At 36.1% G+C, this 27920-nt stretch overlaps 2 protein-coding genes and 1 long non-coding RNA gene across 6 annotated transcripts in view; 1 reads left to right on the top strand and 2 right to left on the bottom strand.

Moving 5' to 3' along the window:
• LOC147836322 (uncharacterized) overlaps window positions 1–27920 on the bottom strand; it is a 309667-nt gene that overhangs the window by 156160 nt on the left and 125587 nt on the right. The window lies entirely within an intron of this gene.
• On the bottom strand, window positions 909–3451 carry aanat1 (aralkylamine N-acetyltransferase 1). Of its 2 annotated transcripts, none has more exons than XM_087255285.1 (3): window positions 3163–3451; window positions 2893–3047; window positions 909–2119 (listed from the first exon to the last, which is right to left on the bottom strand). In XM_087255285.1, the coding sequence occupies exons 1-3, from the start codon at window positions 3353–3355 to the stop codon at window positions 1814–1816; spliced, it is 654 nt and encodes a 217-aa protein (XP_087111411.1). In that variant the 5' UTR covers window positions 3356–3451; the 3' UTR covers window positions 909–1813. The 2 variants fall into 2 exon arrangements, with proteins under 2 accessions (XP_087111411.1, NP_956998.1); NM_200704.1 differs by having other exon boundaries at window positions 3202–3433.
• The window catches only part of ube2o (ubiquitin-conjugating enzyme E2O), a 135922-nt gene continuing 112603 nt past the window's right edge, over window positions 4602–27920 (top strand). For 2 of the 3 annotated variants that reach the window (XM_087254814.1, XM_087254815.1), the window contains exons 1-2: window positions 4637–4694; window positions 4913–5326. In XM_087254814.1, the coding sequence (XP_087110940.1) occupies window positions 4659–4694; window positions 4913–5326 (450 nt within the window). In that variant the 5' untranslated portion in view covers window positions 4637–4658. 3 annotated transcript variants of the gene reach the window in all.

The following is a 27920-nucleotide window of genomic DNA, read 5'->3' on the forward strand; positions in this document are numbered from 1 at the left end:
GTGCATTGGATAAGATTATATGTAACTGTCAGTGTAAAGTGAACGAACAACTGACATTTGAAGACATGAAGAGTTCAGCTGAGCAAAGAGACAATACCTTCATAGACAAAAGAGCAGATAAACATTGAATTATTTTATCCTTATAGTATTCCATTTATGACTTATTTGTACTGTGATCAACCTTTTGGGCTAATTGTACATGTGTTTGGAAGCAATTCGTAACATTTTAATAATATGTTGGCAAATTGAACCAAATGGACGAAATCACAAGAAAAAAAGATTTGTTCATCTTGATGAACGAGACTCAAAGATCCGAGTCAGTAAAATGATCCAAACTTCCCATCACTACTCAGCAATGTGAGTGTCAAACTGAGCAGTTTATATTGTCTGAGAGATCAGTCCTCAAGCAGCTCCCAGCTGTATGTGTGTAATCAAAGGTAAACCAGATCAGGTGTGTCTATGTCTGCTTGAAGGGAGTTGTAGTTCAAATGATAGCAGAATTGTAGGCCGGGTGATAATGCATGTTTTCAAGTGATCTACAAAGTCTAGACGCAGGCGAACTTGACAATATAACTGTTTGGGCTTAGAGTAAGACAATGTTCTGATCATCTGGAGTATTATGTTCAAAATTGTTGTACAAATAGGAGAAGGACCAAATATTTGGTGCTATCAACAATATTTCATATAAATATATATATATATATATATATATATATATATATATATATATATATATATATATATAAATATTTTGAATGCTTACCTGTGTACAACCAACTAATTTTACAGATGTTGTAAAAAATTATTTTTTATTCTTAAATAAATTGGTTGTTAAACAATAACTTATACTGCAACTGCTACAGACATTTACATAAGGTTGTAAATCTAAAAAGGGAAAAGAGCACTAATTTTGAAGATATATTGTTTTATTGATTTCTTTATTTGCACTTATAAAATGTACAAAAGCACATATGTCTTGATTCAAGACTGTGGAGGCATAGGTGGTGGATTTCTAAAAGAAAAGGCAATTGTAATCAGTTTTAAACATTTCAAATTTCTAACACAATCAACTGATGATTTTATTTTTGCAAAACCCCTGTATGTAGAACATTTATTTCTCAAGCCTTTGGTTTAAGGTAACTAATTCTAATATTGAAAATAAGCTACCAGTGCCTAATTAAAACAGTAAATGTTTTTCATATTTAGGAAGGTACATTAAAAGTTTGTCACATTGGCACTCACATACAAATCAGTAAGCATTGTATGCTGTATATTTCCACATCTTTTATGGCAAATTTCACAGTTGAAAATTGTTCAGTCAGTGTGCTAAATTTGTGTATTTTAATGCATTTTGCTAAAATTGTGCTATTTTAATGCTTCAATAAAACAGACACTAAAAGCATATATAAGACACAAGCACAAAACCTACACCGAAGTATAACAGTTTACAGCTAAACCACCGCCTTATTTTTCCAGGCTTGACCTCCTAGACAGCAGAGAACATGTCATGGATTTAAAAATGTGTGACTGAAACATATAAATGTACACCAAATACATACAAAATAACAATATAATCTATTAAAATATGACTAAGGATTTTTTTATGGAAAATGGCATATTACAACCATCATTGTTAATTATAATGGTGGGAGAGATTTTGTAATGTTCCTTTTTGTTTTCTCTTTTTGTTTTATAATCTTGTTTTTTCCCCCTCATTTTAACCAAGTCTTACAAAAGTAATCACAGACATTACAACTTACATAGATCAGATGCTTCAGCAAACTGACTGGTTCAGAACATAAATAGCAATCCCTTAGCAGCCACTGTTACGCCGCACGAATGCATGTCCTCGTATAGGATAATACATCTCAATGAAGGTAAGTGACCCTACAATGATTTCAGAAGGACCCTGCCCTTTGAAGCCAGACTTCTGGTAGAAGGGCACCAAGAAATCCTCACACATAAGGACGGCACGGCGCACATAAGGTAGACAGCGCAGATACTGCAAGTAACGCCACAAGAGGATGGATCCTTTTCCTTGCTGGCGGAAGGTCCGATGGACTGCCAGCACATGGATGTGAACAGTAGTTCCATGAGGTTTATGAAGGGTCAGTGCATCCTAAAAAGAGACAAAATTAAATAGTAAAATGAATAAGTTGAATAGTACAAGTTGCTTAACCATTTATATTACAGTTTTTACTTTTTTCTTTAGCATTTTATTTATAAGTTTTATTTTCAAAGAAGTGCACATGCAAATCATGAAAAACATGCGAAACATGATTGAAAATATGTGCGTGTGTGTATTATGACAAGTGTTTTTTTTTATAAAAATATGTTTTAAATCTGTGCTCCAGGGCAAACAATATTGAAAAATTTAAAAATACAAAATATTGAAAAATATACATTAAACTTGATGAATTTTATTAATGAAATTTATTATTTATATATTACCACCATGCAAGGATGACAACACATTTTAATTTATTCATTCATTTTCTTATCGGCTTAGTCCCTTTATTAATCCGGGGTCGCCACAGCGGAATGAACCCCCAACTTATCCAGCAAGTTTTTACGCAGTGGGTGCCCTTCCACCCGCAACCCATCTCTGGGAAACACATTTTAATATTATAATAAATTTTAATTAAATAATAATAATAAAAAAGAATTAATGCTATGTTGTTTCAAACCAATGTTGTCTAATATAACCAATCCTAACGTAATAAAGTTATTTTTAACTACATTTTCACCCAACTGCTGGGTTTGCCCATACTTGACATAGGGCTAAATGTGGGTTTAAATTTTATGGTGTAAAAGTAATAATAAACAATAATAACTAATACTTAATTAACCTATGTTACTAACGATAACAAGTATATATTTGAAGATTATTACAGCAGTCAGACGGTCCTGGTCCCAGAGAGATCCTATGATAAAAGCGACAAGCCTTCCCTGTTCAAACCAGCCCAAAGAAAGCTCAGGACAGAGAGTGAGAAAGTGCCTGACTTCATCCAGGTGAAGAGGACATTCTCCAGAGACTGAAATAAAAGCTGAGAAATAAAACGAGAAAACATTGACGTTCTGACACGTTTCAGACAGTTTTACATTTACCCACACTAAATAAACACCAGACAATGAATATTACACACATATGACCACACAAACCTAATGAAAAGCAAATCGATGATTGCAGTATTGCCTCACCCTCTCTCTCAATTTCGAACACACTGATTGCGTCCTCGGCGTTGAGCGAGCGAAACTCGCTTGCTGGGAGCGTGTGTCGGCGCTGGCGGCCAGGGGAAATCGGAACTCTCGCATGGATGGGCTTCAGGAAAGGCAGTGCGCTCACTACTGACATTTCTGCTGCTTAAAAATGTATTTCGTCTTATAAATAAGTAAATAGTTTTCAATTGTCGCTTACGGGTATTCTATTTCCAAGGGCTGTGTCCAAAGTGAATCATGGAGAGGTGCACCATGGGCATTTATACCCCTCCATCTGCTTAAGATTCATTAGTCACCATAAGCCTTAAAGCAGCCCCCATTTAACCATTAATCACGTTTACTGAAACCACGTGAGTCTGTTCAATGGCCAATAGGCACATTTTGATTTCAATTTGTTCAGTTTTTTTCATTCATGATAGTTGTGGCAAACTATTTCTTAACTTTAATAACTGAATTAAATTACCTAAAAATCCATTTCATTCACATGGGTTGATGGATCAGTACACTAAAATTCCATTAAACAGCCAAGATTAGATTAGTCTTATTTAAAATAAAGACTATAAAAGGGAGTACAAGGAGGTATAATGAAAATAAAGATAACGAAAACAACTAATTCCCAGAACGGTTGTTCCCATTTCGTTCACAAAATGCTCTGTGAACGTTTCCAGAACCTGCGTTCTCAAAATAATCTCTACAAAAACCCTCCCAAATAATAAAGGGAACATTCCCAGAGGTTTTTAGAACATCCTCAGAAGGTTCCCAGACCAGAATGGGTACATAGGCGCTGTTGCACACAATTAATCAGACATCACTTAAACCATTGAGCAGTAATCTTGCATGAAATTATTTGCTGAACAATAGAACATAGCTTAATTTTATTATGATCTGCATAAACGTTTTTTATTGTAATCACAATTTTATTTCCTTGTAATTGCAAAATAACAAAAGTTGTTTGTGATCTCAACTTAAATAAACAGCCACGTACTGGATGCGTCATTAACAGTTTAAATGTCGTGTTTACATGTTACTGCATGAAAATCAATAATGAAATTGTTGTAATGCCCTGTTATATAACATTTTGTGAAACATGCAAACTGGTGTATGCAGGTAAATCACTGGCAACAAATAGCTAGTTCTATAACAGTAACGTGGAGAGGAAATGTTTCCTATAAATTCTACTCTTAAATATAACCCTGGCCTATCAATGAAGAATTGCACCTTTTGATATTAACTTAATTAGCGTTATTTTGTATTTATTTTACAGATATACACATTTATGGTCTATTATTAAATAAATATTTTATAGGATGAAATAAAAACAACAATAATTCCCGGATTTTAAAAGTAAAATAATAAATAAACATTTAACAAAAGCAACCATCCTGTCAAACACTGCCATCGTGTGGCTGATCTGATCATGTGTTTGGGTGGAGCTGCAGATGAAAAACATAAAACAGATGATCCAACACAATGCCGTACGTAATACACACGCACACATTATTCGTCCCTTATTTAAACCAATTTTGCTATGATCTGACAAGTCAAAACATTTGCTTTAAGTCTCTGTTTTCAACTGATAATGCAAGTAGAGATTCAAATAAGCTAATTGTTCTGCTCTTAAAAACAACAGGTGACTCGTCCTCCATGCGGCGCTGTACGTAGAGACGTAAACACGTGTTTCTCCTGCTCACAGGTTTCCATCCCTCGCCTCCCGCATCATTCAGCAGCAGCAGCAGCAGCAGAGATGGCGCAATTCGCCCCAGCAGCGCTTTCTCCGGCCGTAAGCCTGAGCTCCGAGCCTCCGTCCAGCGCGTTCTCTCCCACGGAAGGTGGAACACAGCGGCTCCTGTTTACGCATGATCTGGTCTCCGGAAAACATCACGGGGCGATGCGTTTTGGGCTTGTACGGATGATTCATGGAGAGGAGGATTTTGAAGATTCGGACTCTGAGATTGGTGGTGATGGCGGTGGAGGAGGTGGAGGCGCTCCCGCTAACTCGGATAACGAGAGTGGTGCTGCGGAAACACGGCCATGGCCTCTCGGTAGAGGATTTGTGCGGGTTCAGTGGTATCCTGAAGGAACGAAACAGGATGTTCGAGAAACGAAGGTAACGTTTATGAAAGCCGCAGATTATCCCAACGTTAACCCCATACGACTAACAATGAGCAATCAGCTATATTTTACCGTCGTCGTTTTTGTCGCGATTATTTAAGCAAAGCCGAAATACATTTGTTGTTGTCTTTTTAGTTTTATCTTTTTTTTTAAACAAGGAGGCAACGTGTGTTTGTTTCATATAGAAAATTGTCCCACTGGGCACTGACAAGTTTTAAGCACACGAGCGCCTAACAATCATTTAAAAACTATCGTAAAGCCGCGAGTACCAACGTAAACGCACATTTATAAAAATAATTAGTTAAAATAGTTCAGGACCAACACAAAAGCTCATCGGCTTATATCAGATACTTTTTAATATTTTGCTTGTAGCGAGTGTGAGTATTTTTTGTAATTTTTATTTCTTATCATTTATTAATCAGTGTAAATTATTTATCACTCGCAAATTAGAAGTGTTTTAGCGTCAATTCAACCTGGAGTAAACAATTTCAGATTCTAGGCCTTTCCCTGACGTTTCTGGACCTTCATCGCATTATTCTACTGAATGGCTTTCAGATTTTCGTTTCAGTGTTTAAGCACTAGAAGCCACCATTTTATTCTTCAGCTTTCAGGTATAGTATTAGAATAAAGCACTAAATTAGAATACAATGGTGTGTGAATAACACATATGTTAGGCTATTTCCAACGAAGACTCCATTAATCAGAAAACTACCCCACCCTGAAATGCCATGTTATGGCTTACAATGAGCATGAATGAACTATGATTAAGAAAACAATATCAGTAGGTTGTTGAAGTAACAGTGTTTTGGTTCTAGTGCAGAATAATTTTAAAACTAGCTCAAAAAGGATTCAAAATGTTTTCTATGATGGATGTTTCTACAAGTCATTTTTGAAAAGTGTCACTCATATATAGTAATTGTAATTATAGGTCTACAAATATATATCAATATTACTTTTTTATTTAAAAATAAATAATTTTTAATACTGTCTTTGAGAAAAAAACTTCTAACAATGGCTTGAATTAACCCTTTAACTACCCCACCAAGAAATAAAAAAAAAAAGAAAAATTGTTGGTATGCATTTATTAGCTCCTAATATTGCTAGTTGTCAATGTATTTTTTTAAACATATCCCATAATTATCATCCCAGAAATAAAGAAAGAAAAATTGTTGGTATGCATTTATTAGCTCCTAATATTGCTAGTTGTCACAATGTATTTTTTAAACACATCCCATAGATAAGTCGCTTTATGTTAAAAGTACCGGTATTGTTACATATACTATGACAATAAGAAAATATGAACAGAACTACTAATAGTATTTAAACATAATCAAAATAAATTATTATTTACTGAGTCATCTTTATTTATTGTAGTATGTCATAAAATATTTCAGGCTCTCATTTAAGACAGTATTTTTTCACAATACACCCAAAGTCAAGTGTAGTAATGCAACATGATTATATAAAAGCCAATATTAATCACTAAATAATATTCTGTGTGTAATATTGAAATGTTATCTAGCTAGATTATTATGGATGAATCAAGAAGTGCAGTATTAGGCTTAAATCCACCTTTGCTTTACTGTAATACATATAGTCATGTGCTCTTTTTAAAGGTATGTACAAATAAAATGTTAATGTTTGCGATATCTTGGGTTGCATAGCTCCTCAAGGTCTAGCAGCAGGCAGAATGAGCAATGCAGTCAAGAGGCAGACTGAGCAAAATAGTCTAGAAGCCAAAAGCAACAAATAAAACAAATACAGTCTAAAGTTGTTAGCAAATTAATTAATTAATTAATTCATTCATTCATTTATTTTCTTGTCGGTTTAGTCCCTCTATTAATCCGGGGTCGCCACAGCGGAATGAACCACCAACTTATCCAGCAAGTTTTTTTTTTTTTTTTTTTACGCAGCGGATGCCCTTCCAGCCGCAACCCATCTCTGGGAAACATCCACACACACATTCACACACACACACTCATACACTACGGACAATTTAGCCTACCCAGTTCACCTGTACCGCATGTCTTTGGACTGTGGGGGAACACAAAGACTGTGTCTTTGGAGCACCTGGAGGAAACCCACGCCAACGCAGGAAGAGCATGCAAACTCCACACAGAAACGCCAACTGAGCCGAGGCTCGAACCAACCTTCTTGCTGTGATGCGACAGCACTACTGCGCCACTGCTTCCCCCTAGCAAATTTATGATTCATTATTGGTGGTTAGTAAACAGTTTGTGTAAAACATGTGTAAGCATTGCAGAGTTATTAGCGTCAGATGCACTTTGACGTCCTGCTAGCACATTTGTCGATGGCGTAAACAAATCATATAGCTGATCAATATGATTTCCATAAATTTTGGTCAAAAGAACAAAGCAGTTCAGACCCAGAAAGAGCAAAGCAGTCCAGAGGCAGATTGAGCACATTTGAGTACATGTGTCGGTCGCCTATTGACATGAATTTCACAATACTTTGTCAACATGGTCTGACAATGATCTGAGTCAAATTTGGTGATATTTCGACAAACGGTCTAAGAGAAGTTTGCAAATGAATTTTTGAACAAAAGCTATATGGCTGACAGTACAATTAATTAAAAATCTGGTTTCGATTTCGATTTTGGCTTCTAACAATTATGAAAAAACATTAATCAAGATAAAATGATTATTCCATCATATACAACCCATTTCCAGTTGTACACATTTGTTGCTCTGCAAAACTCAGTTCCATGTGAAAATGACTAAAAAGCATGTACTGTACTGTAATGTTTGCAGCATGGGATGCGCATCATTCATTGATGTATATTCAAATCATTCATGTGTTTAAATGCATGAAAGAGCGCATGCTGTTGTGTGTGTGCGCTTGGCCTCGTAGACTAGCAGAGCACACACATCTCACGCCATCTGCGAGTGCTTTAATGGTCGAATACATGCACATTTGTGTCAGAGCGCGGTGTTTAGTAATCATTCATATAAACCCTCATTTGTGTAATAAACAGACAAGTTGAGAATCAAAAGACATGTGAAAGAGAAACCATATCAGAGCTGAGCTATTCTTAAAGTGACAGCACGCAACATTCCTGCTGCCGATTGTTTTGATCATTAACCCGTTGCGTTCTGATGAAACGTCGGGGAAACATTGCTAAATATAACGGCTTCCCACAAAAAGACAAAACATTGCATATATCTTTTGAAAGCTGAGATTCTTGTCATTAAAACTATTCCAACCATTTTAAGACACAATGAACATAGCAGACACAATTAGTGTCTTTGTCAAACTGCCGATAACAACAGAAACAACAAAACTGAAAAAAACTCACATTTTATGGCTCCTGTTGCTCTTGTCTGCCCACAGATCCATAAAATTTCAACAAACAGGGTGTAATTACTCTAAAAAGGTACAGCCAATTAAATTCAGTGAAATATTTAGTCCACAACTCGTTTATATGTCAATAAACATCCAAGGAATGCACCGAGATCATTTCAAACTAGTCGCCGAAGCAATCAAATCTATAACATGTTCAGGAGTTTAGTGTCTTTTTAGATTTAAATAATACTTTCATTTTGAAAGGAAAATGGGTGCTGACCTTTGCCCTTTTGATTGACGTATCATTTAAACCAATACCTGCTTCTAAGAGGTGTCAATAGCTGTCAACATCCAAGGAGCGCACAACTTGGAAACTGTTTCCGCCGTCGCTTTGACAATCAATAGATCAATCCAAATTTAAATCACTTTGAAAAACACTGCTTTATCTGATAGCCATTAAGCATCTGAAGAGATTAATATGCAGCTTTAGTGGGAAAATTCAACCTACTAAGCACAGAAGTTTGTTTGTAAAGTGCCATAGTGACTTGTGCATTTATGCGTAAAGAGTGGTGCAAGAGAGTTTTCATTGATTGGAGATGAAAATGGCAAAAAACTAGCAAAACACAGTTCTTGCTTGAGGAAGTTGTTAAAATGTACTCTGGTGTCAGTGATGAATCAGATGAGTGATGTTTCATCTATTGACTGCAGATATATTAGTGTGTGTGTGTATAAACTGTATAAACGCATAAATGAGTAGTCTAGAAATATATTACACTTAAATTCATTTTAATTTGGAAAAAATTTGCAAGATTTTGTATACAGTTTTTGGTTTCTCTAGAATTTTGCTGTTTTCATTTTTTTTGTAAATATTTTTCTATAACATATCAATTTGGGTGTACTAATTTTAGATCATTATCATTAGTTATTTTATTAGATAAGCTACAGATCTGGCTGCAGTACTGACTAATGTTTATGCACAAATTATAAATAGAAAAGCTTTCTATTGAAATTATTTATCAGAGATTTATGTCAGATCTATGGGAGTACACTCTTTTGTTGAGCACTATATGCACACACACACACATACACACACATATACAGTAGGTGAGACTGGTTCAAAGTGGCTATTAGCACCGCAGCATGTACCGCCGCCGTTTGAAATAGGTACCGCTCTGTATTTAGTGTATGACCGCAGTTTGTGAATAAGCCGCCAGGGGGGTGCAAAGGGACGGGATGCGAACAGACAGAAATAACCCATACAGCAGCTACTTTGTAAAGTGTACTTTATGATCTTTTTGCAACTAAAATGAAAGCATAAACATTCAGTACAAATAAGTAGTCTTAAATAAATAAATAAAGCAGTCTTTTAACATAAATATAGAGAGATGTTCAGTGTTTGCTATTTTGATAGGACTTAGACAAGACATTTTCATTTATTTTACTTGTTTAAATGTTTTTACTTACATTTTCGTTGTTGATTATAGTTTACTATCTCATTTTATGTCTCAATAATTGTAGATAATAATAAACGAATAATGAAAAAATAAATGAATAATAGGGATATAACGGTATCAGAATTTCACGGTACGGTAATACCTCGGTATGAATGTCACGGTACGGTATTTATTGAATCATTTACAGGAAAAAACAAAACTTATGAAAATACTCCAAAAAAGTGCCAAAAGTGTCAATGTCAAACAAGTGTCAAACAAATTAGTCATCTATCTGTAAGCTTTGAAACAGAAACTTCAATTTTAATAACAAAAAATTATTAAACCATGTAAAAAAATTAAGTTTAATTTAGTAGTGTTGAAAACTCGTCACATTCAACATTTAATCACTCACTCACTTAGATAGAGATGGGTTTAAAGGAAAATTATCATATAAATGTTATCTGGTAAAAGCTGGCATCTCTGGGTATTTACAATGTCCCCTGCAACAGAAAAAAAAACCCTCTCATTTGGGACTAAGGTTTCTGGGACAAGAGAGATATGACTTGGCCCAGGTTGACAGCAGTGGGTAACGTTGTGCATTGTCTTTCCCCCACTTGAGAGGACAAACCATGAGTGAGATAGAGATCTCATGTCTGCGTCAATCTGAACAGTGTGCTGTGTTTCTGTAGTCCCCTTGAATGATTATTAGTCGTATTCCCCAACTTGCAGGCACGTGCACACACAGGGCTCAACCTGTGCAGTGCACATGCCCTTTTTAGTCTTGGATAGAAAGTTCCCTTCCAAAATTATCAAAAGTGCCCCCGCGATGTGACATACCCTCCGTCCCCGCTTTACAGTACGCGCGCGACAACACAGCTGATCAGAACGCGCGCGACAACACAGCTGATAAGAACTCGCGCGAGAACACCGCTATTCAGTACGCGCGCGGCGACAACACCCGCTTTAGGGTTTTCCAACTCTTTTTCATCCCCGCTTCTAGCAGCATACTCCATTTCCGCATTACTGGATCTGTAGCGACAACAGACCACAAGGGATTATGGCCAAGCCTGGGCTGATGGGAATTGTAGTTTCTGGTACCTCCCGTTCGCTTCATTCGCCTGAGCAAATTTTCTCAGAAGACCTATAGTTTTACCGAGTCATGCGACTACGGTAATATCGAAAAAAATTAATATTGCGGTATGACGGTATTTACAATACCGTTACATCCCTAATTAATAATGAAAATAAATAACAAAAAGAAAGAAGCCGCTAGCAGCATCAACAGAGCTGTGAAGAGAGCGCTCTTTTGCTCGGGCTCCCACACACAACCTTTATGTCTGCTGTGTCTTTAATATGGTGTGTAGATTATTATGCGTTATTGAAACATCAAATTAAAATTGTATTATTTTATGCAACAGCTTTACATTTAAAACGGAAACATAAGGGAGAACATAATAGTAGCCTATTATCAAAAGTAAGTCCACATAAAGAGTTCCAGTATTTGTGTGTTGGAGACAGGAGCGGGTATTGTTGGTTGAACACACAGCAGCACACACACTCCCCCAGTAAGATGGGTTCTGTTCGACAGGGACTCAAAGTTGTTTTGTATGTGTTGGAATATCGGGTAGAATTTCTCCTGGATCTCGGAGTATTTAGTGCACTCAGTTAGGATATGCAGCTCCGTCTCAGTCAGCTGCTGAGGGCACAGCTGCTTCTCCACCGGCAGCAATGTTTTTTTTTTGTGCTGTCTCGGCTAGCTGATGTCCGCTGCCCGCTTCTAACATGTTAGAAAATACTGCAAATTAAGCTGTCGGTATCTCTTGCAGTTGAAATTGTTCGTTATTCGAAAAAAAAGAATAAATATCAGCTCGCAGTAGTTGCTTTCTAGATTTATTTTAGGCCTATATTCAGCTGTTTTAATCTTGCAATTCTGATAACTTTTAGAGATAATGTCTGTTTTTATCAACTTGTCTGTCATTTATTTCTCATTTGCTACTTATTTTATTAATTTGTTGATGTTAATATACTAGTCTTGTATATGCATATCTAAAATCCTTTGGCATTCAAATTTGCTTTGAACTTGAAAGAGAGAAAGAATCGTATTTTACCTTTCAGAGCACATTGCATATGCTTTTTTTGAAATAACATTTATTTAACCAATGTTTTAGCACATCGAAAGTAATTAAATTACCTGTCTTTTGATTAAAACCATTATGCAAAAAGATCAGAAAAAAGGCAATATATGCGACACATGACATGCATCGCTCTCATGCCACGTTTTGAGGATAAATTCGCATATAGTTGCTGCTTTGAATAAAATAAAACTATTAAAAAGCACATTAAAGACTACTTATAAAATAAAACATTCATAAAGGAGTATCTTATGAAAAAACACCAATTGACGGGCTCTGCTTTCAGTTTTAAAAGAATCAAGCACCTTTAAAAATATAATTTGCTGAAGAGAAATGACAGGGAAAAATGGAAAAAGGGTCGTTGAAATCCCCGACTAATCATAGTGCAACATCAAACAGTTTAATTGTCTGTAAGTAACGGAGTGCTTATCACTCACGAGGCTTGCTTGGGGTTAGTCTGTCCAGGATTACCGAGAGTCAAGCAATTTACAAAGTCCACAAATATTTGCTTCAAGTAACCGTGCGCTGAAGGTTATTCTTCTGTCCTGGATCCATGTCATAAACACCTCTGTATATTTGCACAAGTAGAGAAAAGCTGCAAAAGCAAAACTTTCTGAAATGTGCTCTGTCTGCGTCAGGGTTTTCTCTCGCTCCGAGTGTGCTCCGGCACCACACCATCATATTACAATTATGATGATTTAGTACAATAAACAAATATCCAATTACCTATTTTTCATTGGAGAATCAGAGTTAGGCTATTAATAGTGCTTAAAAGATCTATTTATAAATTAGCCTACATAACTCCACACCAAACTGAGACATTTATTTTGTAGCTTTATAAACTAAAATAAATGAATGCAAAGTCATGGGTGTAAATCTGATTTAACAATAGGAGGGGACAATCAATATGAAATTTCTTTCGAGCATTTTTTTGAGGGGGACACAAATAATACAGCCAAATTGTACTAATAAAGATATGTCCCCGCAGTTAAAAATAGTTTCATCATTATTATTATAGCATGCAGACTACGTCATTATGATTATTTTTTTTAAACGTTTTTATCAGGTTCAAAGATAAAGCTAATTTTTCATCAAAACTATTTATTGCATTGTTTGTTGTGTTGTTTACAGTCAACAGACTGACTCCTGAAGCAGAATAAATTCAGGAAAATTCATTTTCCATACTCATAATAACTAGTTTACATTACACTTGTTAAATTGACCGATCATATTGTAAATAGGTGAGCCTGTGAAGTTCATCCGCTAAACAGCCACAACTCCAGAAACATTTTTAAAAAATTGTTCACTCCCCATAAGAATTGTCATTATCCCTTCAATAAAGCACAACACCCTTACCTGACACTGTACATCTGACTGACCCTGCTCTGCCTGTTCCTCAATCATTTCTTTCTCCTTTGCCTGTGATTGATATTGTGACATTAGTATTTTCATAAGCACTCATTCTTAAAGCCAAATTGCTTATTTTTTTGTACTTGGCGTTTAGCTGCACTGAAAAATGATCTCATGTCCATTTTCTTTGTCATTTTATCCAATGCATGACACTGCCAGGCAAGTTTATTTATACTGTAGCACATTTTATAAACAATGTGCTTTACATAAAGAATGTAAAACTATTATAAAAATAATCACAACAATAAAAACAAGGACATTTTTTATTTCAAACTAATTTTGTCACTTAAGAACAGAATAGAAACCGATTATACAAAAATACAGTGGTGTTAGACTGGACGTAGCACAGTGCTCATTTAGCAAATAACGTTACACAGCTAAACATTATGCTAATTGTGGTCGTTAATGTTAAGTTAACATTATGCCAAGTCGTCACAAATAAAACAATGCATGGGAAACGGCTTTGGCGTTGCAACCATAGGTTGCAACAAGCTAATGTTAACGCTAACTAGATAAGTCCTTTTTACTGCTAATACAGCAGATTCCTGGACAATTACGTCGGTAAACAGCATTTTTGCTGCAAAAAAAATTATTAACGAGTCTATTAACTAAATTGAAGAGAATCACTTCATTTAAGTTGGATAAAATCCCCTACTTACTTTCTGAAATTCAACATTTACTCAGCCACACCTGCAGCCGCACACCTGACGTGTGCTTGTGTGCGAGTAGGTGAGAAGAGCTGGGGAAATCACGCAGTGGACCGAACCACTCTGAGGAAGGGGAGATTGACAATCCTCGAATGGGAGGGGACATGTCCCCCCCGTCCCCCCCGGGATTTACGCCCATGTGCAAAGTATACTAGGCTATTATGTAAAAAACAAAATTATTACTTCTCTGTATTCCTGGACAGACTGAAGACAAGCAAGCCTCGTGAGTGACGAGAAATTTCATATTGATCGGTTAATATTCGGTTAATGAGGGGTGGGAAAGTATGATCATTCCTAATTCCAAGTTCAATGCATCTATTTTTGGTGCCTTATATAAATATAATAAAGCTTGTTGCAGGCACCAGCAACAGTGGCAGTAACATGGCCATTGATGCTTCAAAAATCCATCATGCCCCCCAGCTCCCTTGTCAGAAACAATTCCTACTCTATCTACTTTATCAGGAACGATACACTCAAGTTATGATTTGATTTGTATCTTGATACTGAACACATACGATATTATCTTGATTATTGTATGCTAAAAAACTCATTTTAACATTGATGTTGTTATTAATTTATTTCTCCATAAAAAATGATAGACCTACTGTTGGTAAATGCTACATTTTGTATAGACTTGGGGTAATGGACTTAAGAATAAACTTTAAATTGGTCCTGGTCCTCAATGCAAAAAACAGTGATCATACCAGAATACAACTATTCAAAATTCAGAATAATTTCAGAACTAAATTATTAAATGATTAATTATGTTTAACACATATGCTTGCACTCTGTCTTTGATAGCACAGAAATAGACTATTTTCATATTTGATATTTGTCATTTACAATCAGTTTCCCTCTTGCATATTCAACATAATATTGTGCAGATATAGCCTACTGCCACTGACATACAGTAAATGTTTATTCCCCACACACTCACATAATGGCCATTATTGATTATTAAAACTGAGATTCTGCAAAAGAGACAGGGTAAAGTTTGTTCTTTTCAATGAAAATGAAAGGAGGCAGTTATATTGTAAGCCCTGTTTTGTTATAAATAAGCAGAGTAAAGATGACGGTCTTATAAATATATAGCTACAGAAGGCTGTTTGGTGTCTGTTAGGGCTGCTTGATTATGGGGAAATGATAATCACGATTATTTTGGTCATAATTGTAATCACGATTACTCAAAACATTTGTCAGTTGAAGTCAAAATTATTCGCCCTTCTGTGAATTTATTGTTATATATAAATATTTCCTAAATGATGTTTAACAGAGGATTTTTTACAGTATTTCCTATAATATTTTTTCTTCTAGAGAAAGGCTTGTTTTTTTTTTCAGCTAGAATAAAAGCAGGTTTAAATATTTTAAAACCTATTTTAATAGCCCGATATTATTAGCCCCCTCAAGCATTATATATTTTTGATTGTCTGCAGAAGAAACTACTGTTATACAATGACTTGCCTATTACCCTAATTAAGACTTTGAATGTCACTTTAAACTGAATACTAGTATCTTGAAAAATATCTAATAAAATATAAAGTGCTGTCAACATAAAAAAAGATAAAATAAATCAGTTATTAGAAATGAGTTATTAAAACTGTTATGTTTAAACTGTGCTTTAAGCATCGGCAGCAGCAGGGAAATTGCGAACTGTCACTTTAAGAATAGTGCTGATATGGTTTCTCTTTCACGTGTCTTTTAATTCTCAACTTGTGTGTTTATTAAACAAATGAGGGTTAATATGAATTCTCACTTAACAATGCACTCTGACACATGTGCATGTATTTGACCATTAAAGCGATCACATTAAGATGGCGTTAGATGTGCACTACACGCTACGCTACCTGTCCAAGGCTGAGCGCGGCGCGCGCACACACGCAACAGCACGTGCTCTTTCGCGCTTTCAAAAATATGAATGATGTGCATCCCGTGATGCAAAAGTTATGATACAGCACATGCTTTTAGTCATTTTCACGTGAAACTGAGCTTTGCAGAGCAACATGTGTACAACTGGAAAGGGGGCAGTATGTGAATAATCGTTTATCTCGATTAATGGTTTTTCATAATCGTTACAAGCCAATTCGAAATCGGATTTTCAGTTATTGCACAGCCCTAGTGTCTGTTAATCATTATTACAAAATAAAACTAATTTTCTTTATATTATGTTTTCATTGTTAAGATAGTGATACAGCAAGCAGAGTGGATGAGGTTATAAAGTACACAGTGTCTAAAGTGTGTGTGTGTGTGTGTGTGTGTGTGTGTGTGTGTGTGTGTGTGTGTGTGTGTGTGTGTGTGTGTGTGTGTGTGAGAATGAGTGTGTATGGTTGATTTCCTATTCTGAGTTGTGGCTGGAAGGGCATCTGCTACATAGATAAATAAAAACATAAAACATGCTGGAATAGTTGGCAGTTCAATCCGCTGTGGCAACCCCTAAGAGGCTAAGGAGAAGGAAGATAAATGAATGCATAGTGTATTTTTTTTAGAACTTAACAAAAATCTCTATGGACAGTATACAAAAATTTTATTGAGATTAATGTCTGTCTTTATTTATTTATTTAATATATATGGCTTTTGTGTTTTTATGAAATAGGAGTTGATAAACATATTGAACGTGCACAGATAGAGAGCATTTTAATTGAATATTGGGCTGCTCTGGCCAAAAATGCCAGGGCTGATTTTTATTTATTTAGTTTTTTGTCCCAGTCCAGCCCTGGATATGAAGGAGGCGCCTCATGTCTCCAAGCAGCAGCTGCAGGAGTGACAAGAATGATGCGAAATGACTGATGTCAGACCCAAGAGAACGATGATGTTTAATTTCTTAGTTCAAAATAACTGAGTCGGTCTGTATTATGTAAAGTTCTTCAAAATCACTTGATCGTTTATCATTTAAATTAGCGGTCAAATTTAGCCTGATCAGTTATTTTACAAGTTTTACTAGGAAACACTCCCTCGACTAAACTCGGCGCAAGTAAGAATAAAAGCACAGAACCAAGAAAAAGGCAGATGCTCAAAACATAATCTGTAAAATAATGACGTTAATATGTAAATACATGACAGATGTTTGTGATCAAAGCCCTATAATTAAATCCTTATTTTCCATGGAGCAAAATTCATCCACCAGTTGTATATGCCTATAGCAGGCCTGCACAAACAAAAATATACACTTCATGTATGCTTTTTTGTTGGAAGGATGGTCTTTTAAGAACAAATTTCGTTTGGTATAATTTGTATAATTATACATCTATATATCCTGTATCCTGCATATATATGTATTTTACAGATGTTACTACTTCAATGTGTTCCTTTTGCCGCCATTCATACCGCGGCGACGGCGGTACTTGGTGCGCCAGCAGCTTTTGACCGCTGGGTGACACTTTAACCACAGATATTCAACTTTGCCTTTTCACAACACTAAACAGACTTTTCTGTGCGTACCTTATGTGATCAGATGTGTTCAATTAAAATATAATTTTGATTCAGTTTTCTTAGTAATAAACATGATCTTACCAGGGCTTAAAGTATTCCGGCTCGCGGCCGTGAGAGAAAAAAAAAATTGAGCTTGCACATGCAGTTTAGTTGGGGATGCTCAAAATAACCGATTAAGCAAACCGAAAGGGTTATCCCTCCCGTTTGTAACGGATGAATGGTATCAGTTAAATGATTAAAATATGCTTTATACATTTTTAAAGTTTGGCTGCATAGGGAGCATCTGTTTAATGGTTAGCTGACGGCCGCCAGTGTTTTACGCTCTGCTTATGCTCGCTCTGCGCGCTTCAAGTTTTGCCATTGCGCGCTGTGTGCTCGAGCGGAAAAAGCGTGTTACCTCTGTTTCATTGTTCAGTCAAATGGAAGCACTGCAGGGTTTCTGTTGAGGTGACAGCGGGGTTTGGCTTGTCAATGTGAGTATGGCAAACTTTTAAAGATGGAGGAGAGAGTTGTGGTTGCTGTTTCAAATTATCCAGAGCTGTATTTATAGATCTTGAATATCGTAATATTATTACAATTACAATTATAACATCGACAGCAACTCGACTCGCGCACACCAGCTGATTCAGTCGTTTTCTAGTGACATACAAAAGAGCACAGGGCTTCTTTTTTTCTTGTCAACCATAAAAAGCAGCGAGGTGCGCCGTGCGTTTTTGGAACGTAAAGGCGTGCGCTTTGTGATCTGTGATCTGCCCCTAAATACAACAAATATTTGTTAACTCTTGGGATGGTAACACATGCAAACACACGTTTATACAGACGCATTTTGCCAAAGAAGCAAAATGAAAGAAGGATATTTCTGGTCACAGTTTCGCACAGAGTTGACATTAACCAGCGCTGATGCAGATCACCTCTGTGCTGTCTGGAGCCGCTTCATAAACTTAAAAAGCAGGCTGTTGATGATTTAGGGTGGGCTACAACCAACAAACCCCTTTTTTTATTTTTTATTTTTTTGGAAAATTACAGTTATTAATAGTTCTTATATCAGCTTTTAAAATAGCCTACACGAATCAAACAAATCCAAAGATTTTCTTGATTTTTGTATATTGATAACTCTGCACCAAACTGAGGCCTTCATTTTATAGCTTATAAAACATGTATGCGAATGTATGCAATGTCATATGTAAGGGCTGTGACGGTCACCGTGACGACAGTCACTCTAGAACACACATTTTCTGTTTTGTTGCCAAGTAGCCTATACATTTATGAATATAGCGTTAACTTAGACGTGGTACAGCAAGTTCAAGTTCAGCCATGAATAGGGTTGTAACAGTATGAATTTTTTACGGTATGATAATCGTCTAAAACAATACCACGGTTTGACGGTTTCGCGGTATACGGTATGTTACAAATGTTACAAAATAATAGAACAGTGAAGCAAATTTGACTTTTTCTAAATAATATATTTTCAGTTACTATAAACAACACCACTTACAATGAACAAATAAAAAAAATAAGAAAATAATAAATAATGTGTCAAAGTCCAAATAAAGTCCAAATAAACATGGTGCAAATCCTTAGTAAAAAAATAGATATATATATAAATATTTACTATACTATAAATAGTTACATAACGAAACTAGATTCAATATGGAACATCCTTAGGTTTTATGTGCCAGCATGGATATGGTTGTCTGTGGATATCAATGACTGTAAAAAATATGGACGATGCAACAGCCCCTTTTCCCATTGAACGCCTTGAGGGCAAAACGCCTGCTTGACGGGCACAAACTGTCGCAAAAGACTGCTGAAATTGAAGCCTTGACATGCGCAGAAGGACTGTCTGATGGAGCCAGAGGAGGAGCCGCGAAAATGAGCGGAGTCGAGCTTCCAACCATACGCTTTATGTAAAATCAACCACGCCCCCCGAACTTCTCACTCGACTGCCGGTGTCTGCACTATAACAAACGCTCACTGATGTAAATAGAAGCACTTACATTAAAAAAACACAATAATATATGGTTTAAAAACGGTCTGATGTAAGCTGTTAAACTTTAATAAAAGCAATACATGGTGGACTGCAGAAATAAACGATCTTTTATACACTCTAGCCTGAATATAAGCCCAAATAATATATTCTCTTATTATACTTGTTGTTGGTATTTGTTATCTTCATAGGGGTAGAAATAACACTTGTAAAATATGAACAATAACATATAAACAACACATACATTTTTAGAAAGGTTTTTATTTTTAATAAGCCATCATCAGAACCCAAAATATAGCCTACACACCATAACGATTTAACATGCGGGAACAATCGTGCGTTTAGAAGATAAATACAGCAAGATTACTAAATATCAACAGGATATTTACACATCCCAACCCTGCAATTTGTGCAAAAAAACTTTGCACTATTAATACAATGTCTATCTGCTGCAACATCAGTAGTATATTTTTTATTGATTTTCGCTTGAATTGTTTATTTATTTAATTTTTTTGACTCCGTTTTCATTTGGTTTATTCGATGCCTTCATTATATCTGGCAACGAGGAATTTACATTCATTTTAATGTTAGCTGGAGTGTTCAAATAAAACGCCTCCAGTAAATGATGTAAATAAATAATATCTAACATTTACAGCTCTATTAGGTTATATAAGATTCGATTTCAAGAACCTTATAATGATTTATAACCGCAAATTCAGTAGATTACTTAATAACATGCCAAAACTTAAAATGCAGAGACGTCCTGTAAAGCAAGTTCAAATTACCTTACAGGAGATCAACGTGGAGATTATTATTTAGACACAAAGAGAATTACTGGTAACGATCTCCTGTATTTTCCCCGTACTTAAATGGGTTTATTTTATTGTGCAGTTTTATTGTCATTTTCGTATTTCTTAATTCTTGTGCACTACAAAATGTATTCAATTGTATTATTATTTAATACTTGTGCAATCGATACAGGTATATTGTTATTTATTTTGTCCTTTATTTAAATAATTGCTATGTATGCTGTTTGCATCTTTATTCAAAGGTTAAACTCAGTGATACACTTTGCGTTCACATAGTAGCATGCGTTTGTTGTCATATCAACAAAAATGGTTGTAATAACGTTAACAAATGTGAGGGTTTTATATAATGAAGATTCAATCGCTCCAGCTCCGGGCCGCAGCGCACATAACCTACTTGCGGCGTCGCGGGCTGATTCTGGCTCGCATGCGGCAGCGCCTGCTCGCTTGGCCGCCGCATCTGGCTCAATTGACTTGGGCTGGAATCGGGCAGTGAGTCCAGGCATCCGGAGTAGGTCCAGCAGAGGTAGTCAGTCTGAGGGGTAAGTCTCCGGAAGGCAAGAACTGGCCCCAGTGTATTTTGCTATCTGGGTGGCTAGGCGTGTATTAGCAAACTAATAAAGCCCGAAAAAAGCTCTGACCTTAGCGAATAAACAGTGTTCCACCAGATCATGTATGTCAGAAACTGTAGTTTACTGCTGAACCCATTTTGTCATAGTAAAATATCACAGAAATCGAGTAATAACACTTCAGTCTTCTGCCGAAGCTCAGATGCGCTGCTTTGAGAAACTGTCAATCACCGCTGTCAATCACGATGACACGCCCAGCATTAAATTACTGCTAAAAACAAACTGTTTACAAAAATGAGGATCTGCACCTATTTCAGCACAATAATCAGTGCCTTAATCGACCAGAACCATCTTTCGGGACATTTTATAGCAAGTGTAATTAATTTTTTTATTTGGGCTCAAGTCTCCTTCATTAACACGGAGGAGGCGGGCTTTATGACTTGTACTGAAGCCAGCCCCAGGGGGCGATCTAACGGCCGAGACCTTCACTCAAACGCAGGCTTGCGACACACTTGGTGGATATGGATTTGGATATGGTTGTCTGCAATGCAGACAAACAGCTGCACCTTCATTTGCGTCTTTTGAAAACAGCAAGAGCAGCAGTTCGTCTTTGCTGTGTCACTGTTTTGTCATGTTTCTGTGCTGCTGTGCATGCAAAAGTACTTAGTAGGAGAATTATTTCATGCAAAAATTTTTTTGCGTTTTATTTAGCCGCGCATCTCTCATTCCGTGTTGTTCAAAAAGCTCACTGTTGGTCCACAAACAAAAGCGAAACCTATGCTTATTGGTTGTGATATAGCGAGTTTGAACCAATCTGGGCATGGAGGAGGGACAATGCATCAATGTATCATGTCTGGTTTGTCTGGAGACACAGTGACGAGCGTTTCTTTGTCAAATCAGCGTTGTCAAATTTTGATGACTTAACCGCACTGATTCCGGAGCCTCTGAAAGTCCGCGAATGTTATGTGATACAGCACTGGAAAAGCTGAGATTCCCTTCTTTATGCCAATCTTTGAATTGTATGAATCGGATCAGCGGATCAAAAGTTATTAAACATTTAAGAGCAATACTTATTTTTAGCCACGGGCGGCTGTCTTGGTCTTTAAGGGTTAAAACCGTTGATATGCAATTGTTCATGGTATGATAATCGTGCACGTTCAAATCGTGGTAGACCGTCATACCGGTATATTGTTACAACCCTAGCCATGAACCTCACTGGAAAACGTATATTACATCGCAAATCTGGAAACATTTTGGATTCGTGGCGAACGAGAAAGGCGAATCAATAATTAGGATGAATCTATTTGTAGGGCTTGTGTACAAAAATAAGTGTTAAATGGACAAACACGTCGAACCTCCAGAGCCATCTGTAGTAATGTCACCCAGCCATGACATGCGGAGCCAGCTCCGGTGTCATCTACTGAACGTAGCCTAAATGCCCAGCTAGTCAGCCAGGTATGGCAGAGAGGCCTTTTCAAAAATGGCCAAATACAAAAGAGAAACTGATAAATAGTAGACGTTGATGAGAAATGGAGCAGCATTTGGTAGTTGAGAACGCGCCGCTCCGAAATGTAGAGCTGGTTTTCGAGAAATGCAGGCGGCGGAGCAAGATACCCTCTTTGCCACAGTTGCGAAAAAGTATCTGCATGCGCTACAGGCACACCGTCTCAGTGCTGCTGGAAACATTGTAATCTCAAATAAGTCTCCGCTTAAACCGAGTCAACATGTTAGTTTTTCTGGCAAAGAATTTTAAAATAAGAATAGAAAACAAAAGATGGAGAGACGCAGTTTTTTTTCAGTTTTTTTCAAACATTATTATAGGCTGCATTGTGTTGTTTTATCAACAAAAGTTAAACAACAAACATGTTCGTTTGGACGGATATTTAGCATAATACTTTGGTCTTTTTTTTATTTCTTAATTTTTACATGAAATGTAAATTAACTTAGGTAGGCTACTTGGGTACAGGGGCGTAATTTGTTGGTAGTATACCGAGGAATGTTTAGACAGTGAATATTGTCATCATCATTTAAAATAATGAATAAATAAATAAATAAATTTAAAAAACACCTTACGGAAAGGAAAATGATGAAGGAAATGCATGCTCTTAATAATTCTTCATAATTTGATTCGTAGCCTATACATGCAATAAACTTATATTGCGCCGACAAGAACAAGCTCTAAAAGGTAAAGTCTAAAGCGAGAGGAGTTATTGATATGCTATTAATGTTAGTTGTTAATATTAATGATTTATTATTATTATTTTTTTTTTCTCGTTAAAGAACAGAAAATTCATGTTATCGTCATATTCCCAGCCAGGTTTTCATCCACAGTTTCCGCTTTTGTTTCTTCTCAAACAATAAAGTTTCGCTAGCAGGCCCGGCGGCAGGATATCCTAACTGAGGGCACAAGGGCACAATCCCATTGCACTTGACCTGATGACTGAATTTGGTCCTTCTTGTTCCTTTTATTTTAGGCTATTTATTCATTCATTACTTTGCATTACCGAAATAGGCCTACTTTTTATAGTAATAATAATATGCAGTTTCGCTATTACCAATTTTATTAATGAAGGCAACAATACCGTTTACATTAATGCAGAAAGATCATGGTTTAAGCACCAAACAAGTGGTTTAAATTATGTTAGTCTCCTTATTTCTTTCTGTTTTATTTTAAATATTATATATGTTTAAAGTTTTAGGTAAAGACGCCAAAATATGCCCACATGCAAGCTAAACTAGATCATATCTGAGTCATCACGCTTTATTACTCAACCAAAATCAGCGAGGACAAATTTTTTTTAAATTAAATTATATTTAAATGTTAAATTAAATAAAAATAAATAAATTTAAATGTTAAATGCTATTTTAAAATAGTTAGTAAAATTAATGTGTTACTTGGTTAAATTTTTAGGCATTAGTGTAGCCAAACATAAAGCCTGTCTACCTATATTATTACCTATATTACTACCAAGAGGTGGATCCGCGGTAAATCCACACGCACTAAATAGCCTACTTTTTTTTTATAACACTGTAAACATAACTTCGCAGGTCAATCATCTTTAAACGCAAAAGGCATTTTTAAGTGTCCTAACTTTGACTGCTGCTGTAGAATGGGATGTTTTTTTACATAACTGTAAACTAGCTAGGCTATGTCTAAATGAAAGCAAATATTTTTAAGGGTTCTGCATTTTGTCAATTTTATAGCTTAATAATAATAATAATAATAATAATGGATATAATCAATTATAATATTATTTATAGTATAGACATTTTATTAGGCTACTTTAATATTAATCCCTAACTGAAAAACTAATATGAAAATGACTGGCAGCTATGCTAAAATCAATATAACGGCAAGGTTCTTCTGCGGTTTTTCCCTTTATAGCTCAATAGTTTTATTCAAAGAATTAGTTAAGCAAAACATTAAATAAATTAAGCTGCGTGTCTTCGTGATATCCACTAGTCCAGTTTTCTCCAGTGTGAATTTAGAGTGCGCCTCCACAGCATGCGCATTTATGCCTGTACCAGATCAAAGCAGGTGTAAAGTCCAGCACAGAGCGCGTTAGTTGTGCGTTCAACCAACAATACCCGCTCCACTGTCTCCAACACACAAATACTGGAACTCTTTATTTGTGGACTTACTTTTGATAATAGGCTACTATCATTACCTTTATCCTGATTCTATTTGTATTTTTATTATTCTATTTTCTTTATTTTATTTTCTTTATTATATGTTATATTCATAATTGTTTGCACTACTGCCCTTTTTGCACTGTCTTTGTACGCAGTGACGCTGCACTGCTTTGGCAATACGAATGTACAATTATTTGTTATGCCAATAAAGCACCTCAAATGTGAAAATAGCCTAGGCAACAAATACCAAATCGGAGTTTAATTTAATTAAACATAAATGCCATTTTCATTTTCATACATGTGTGGGTTTTGACAATATGTGTTTAATTAAGCTATAAAGATTAGCCTGTCAGATGAAATGCATAGTGAAATATGAAATAAATTTCTCTTTTGCTGAATATTTAATTAATCTATATCTTTAATATTTTTAAAATCACCTCGCTTTGGCCCAGAGAAAAAGGCGCGCGGCACCAGCGGACCTGTGCTTTAGCAAACAAAGACGTACAGTAACTTGCGGCTGAACTATGCATAGTTTGGGGGGGGGGGGGGAAGGATATAGTGATGAGTGTTTCCCAAAACCCCTAGTTTCTCTGTCGCAGATCCATCATTTGAATCACGTCACTATTAACCCTGCTTTTATTTATTAAATGCTTCCCAACTCTGCATTTTTGTTGTGCGAAAAAAAGCTGCAAATAAACAAAGTTATGCCAAAGCCATTTTAATAGTTTCATGATAGTAGTAGCTGGTGTGCTTCATCTGCGTGATTCTGATGTGACATTCTTCCGCTAAACTTGCACTGTCTTGGTGTAAATGGGCTATGAACTGTTGCTATTGAGGCTAGGCATCAAGGTGTAAATGGGCTATAGTTCTCACTGCAACTTTCAGGTTTGAGGTGGGGGAAGTGGCAGAGGCAATTCAAATGTACCATCTCTAAAAATAAAAAGGCCACTTACGCGGCATCTGTGTGTAAAGATTATTACCTTATTTTTATTTTATAATTATTATTCATTTATTTATTCATTCATTCATTCGGTCCTTCATTTTCTTTTTGGCTTAGTCCCTTTATTAGTCTGTAATTGCCACAGTGGAATGAACCGTCAACTTATCCAGCATATGTTTTACGCAGAGGATGCCAGGAGGGCCAGCTGGGGCTTCGGGGCGGATCGAAAGGAGAGGCGGACTTTGCCCCGAGTCTAGGAAAGATGGCTTGCCGTCATTAAATTAGCATTCCGATGGCACACGAGTTACATGCGCCAAACACATGAACAAATAAATTAATAAATAAGGGAAAGAAAACAGCTAGCCTTATAGGCTGAGGTCTTTTTGATTATAATCGCCGATATGTTTCCGTTTTAAATGTAAGGCTGTTGCATAAAATAATACAATTTTAATTTATAAGTGACTTTACTGCGTCCCCCTTGATGTTTCAATAACGCATAATAATCTTTACACCATATTAAAGACACAGCAGACTAAAGGTGTTCGAGAGTTTTTGTCAAGTTTCAACGGTGTGCGTGTTTAGATGCCTGCATATGTGTGTGTGAGAGATTGAGCAAATGAGCGCTCCCTTCACAGCTCTGGTAAGCTGCGAGCAGCTTCTTTCTTTTTGTTATTTATTTTAAAGATAATACACAATATGAATACAACAGAAAGACATAAAACTTTACTTGTCCCCTTTTGTAGCTCAAAACAAGTGTCATATCTTTATAAAATAGCCTAAGCCATATTGAAATAAAATTTAAAGAATTACAAATATCGGATATAAATAAATGGCATTAAATAAATAAACCAATATAAAACAAGCAAAAGCAACAAGGTAGACCTTTATAGCCTACATAAATGAAACCTTTAAAGCCATATTAAACAAATGCATTTTACAAAGGTTTTGTAAAAAAAAAGATTTTAGATATTCTCTAAAAACCGTAAACACCAGAGTAGGTTTAAAGTATTATTTATAAAGTATTTGGATACGATAATAATAATCAAATCATGCAAACAGAGCATTTTTGGAGTGAGTGAACGCATGAACTGCAACCTTTTTTCTGTTAACCAGCTGTGCAGTGCCATTTTAAAAACGCATCAGAGAAAACTACAAAAAATAAGTGTGTTCTTTGTCCCCGAACAAGCGTTGATGTTTTTATATGACGTGCTAAAATTGTAAAATGAAATTTACATGAAGAGCTTTATTATTGAAAAGCTGCTGAGCGCAACGAAATATATGGAGTTTTATTACTTGCTCTGTGCCTAAATAGTCTACTTAACACTTTCCTTAAGATAATAATATGCAACATCTAAGTGTCATATAGCCTATAAGGAAAATTAATATGTTTCAGGTCTCTCCAGAGCATTTGGGCTGAATGTTTGACTGCGTCTATCGAAATGAGGATGTTATAAAATACATTTTCTACCGAGTTATTAACGGAGACCACACGATGTTCAATGAGTCGGTCGGTGAGTAAATGAAACACACAGGCCCGTGCATATAGATAGGCTATTATGTAGGCCTATTGCTGTACAGTGACGTGTCATTTGTTTGTTTTGGTTGTCTTTACTTTAATGCGCTCGTGATGATATAGTGTGGTTTAACTGCCTAATTCCCGCTGAAGTGAGTGGGTTGTGTGATGTTTCATTTCGGGGGCGTTCTGGGGCCAGGGTTTGCGTGACATGCTGCAAGCTAGCCCTACAGTGATAACGCAACATGATTTCGGCCTCTTTGATGCCCATTAACACCTGACAGACAAGCTTTTGGTTTTGAGAAGGGGGAAGGGGTCTCCACTCTTAAGTGTTTTTCACAAACAATTCACAAAATCCAAAACTCCGATGTAGAACGGATGGCGTAACAAAACCTATGCGTTTAAAAACGAAACCGCATTAAATATGGTGCCTTATGAAAATGAATGTTTCTATACACAACAACTTCTGAACTGAACTACGTGTTATTTAAAATATCTATATTGCGCTCCAAGCATTTGCCAAAACAAATATATTTTTACGTAAAAACACAGAACATAGCTGAATAGAGTGTTGGCCTGCTTTAGCCGATGGGTTAATAATTATATTATAAATGGTTAGGTTCAGGTCAATGAAATAATACCTTTAATAAATAAAATATGTTCGGAAGAACGTGGTGGGCCAGTGATTCCCTGGCTGTCATCTGTGGGTTAATGAGCTCAGGAGAATTCT

This window comes from Danio rerio, chromosome 6 (assembly GCF_052040795.2).
Source record: "Danio rerio strain M-AB ecotype USA chromosome 6, GRCz13ab, whole genome shotgun sequence".
NCBI lineage: Eukaryota > Metazoa > Chordata > Actinopteri > Cypriniformes > Danionidae > Danio > Danio rerio.

Excerpts from the sequence above, each read along its gene's own strand:
- aanat1 (XM_087255285.1), bottom strand. The coding sequence starts at position 3,355 with ATGTCAGTAGTGAGCGCACTGCCTTTCCTGAAGCCCATCCATGCGAGA. Across the intron at positions 3,048-3,162 it reads ATCGATTTGCTTTTCATTAG|CTTTTATTTCAGTCTCTGGA; the intron begins GTTTGTGTGGTC and ends TTTATTTCTCAG. Across the intron at positions 2,120-2,892 it reads ACCAGGACCGTCTGACTGCT|GATGCACTGACCCTTCATAA; the intron begins GTAATAATCTTC and ends GTCTCTTTTTAG.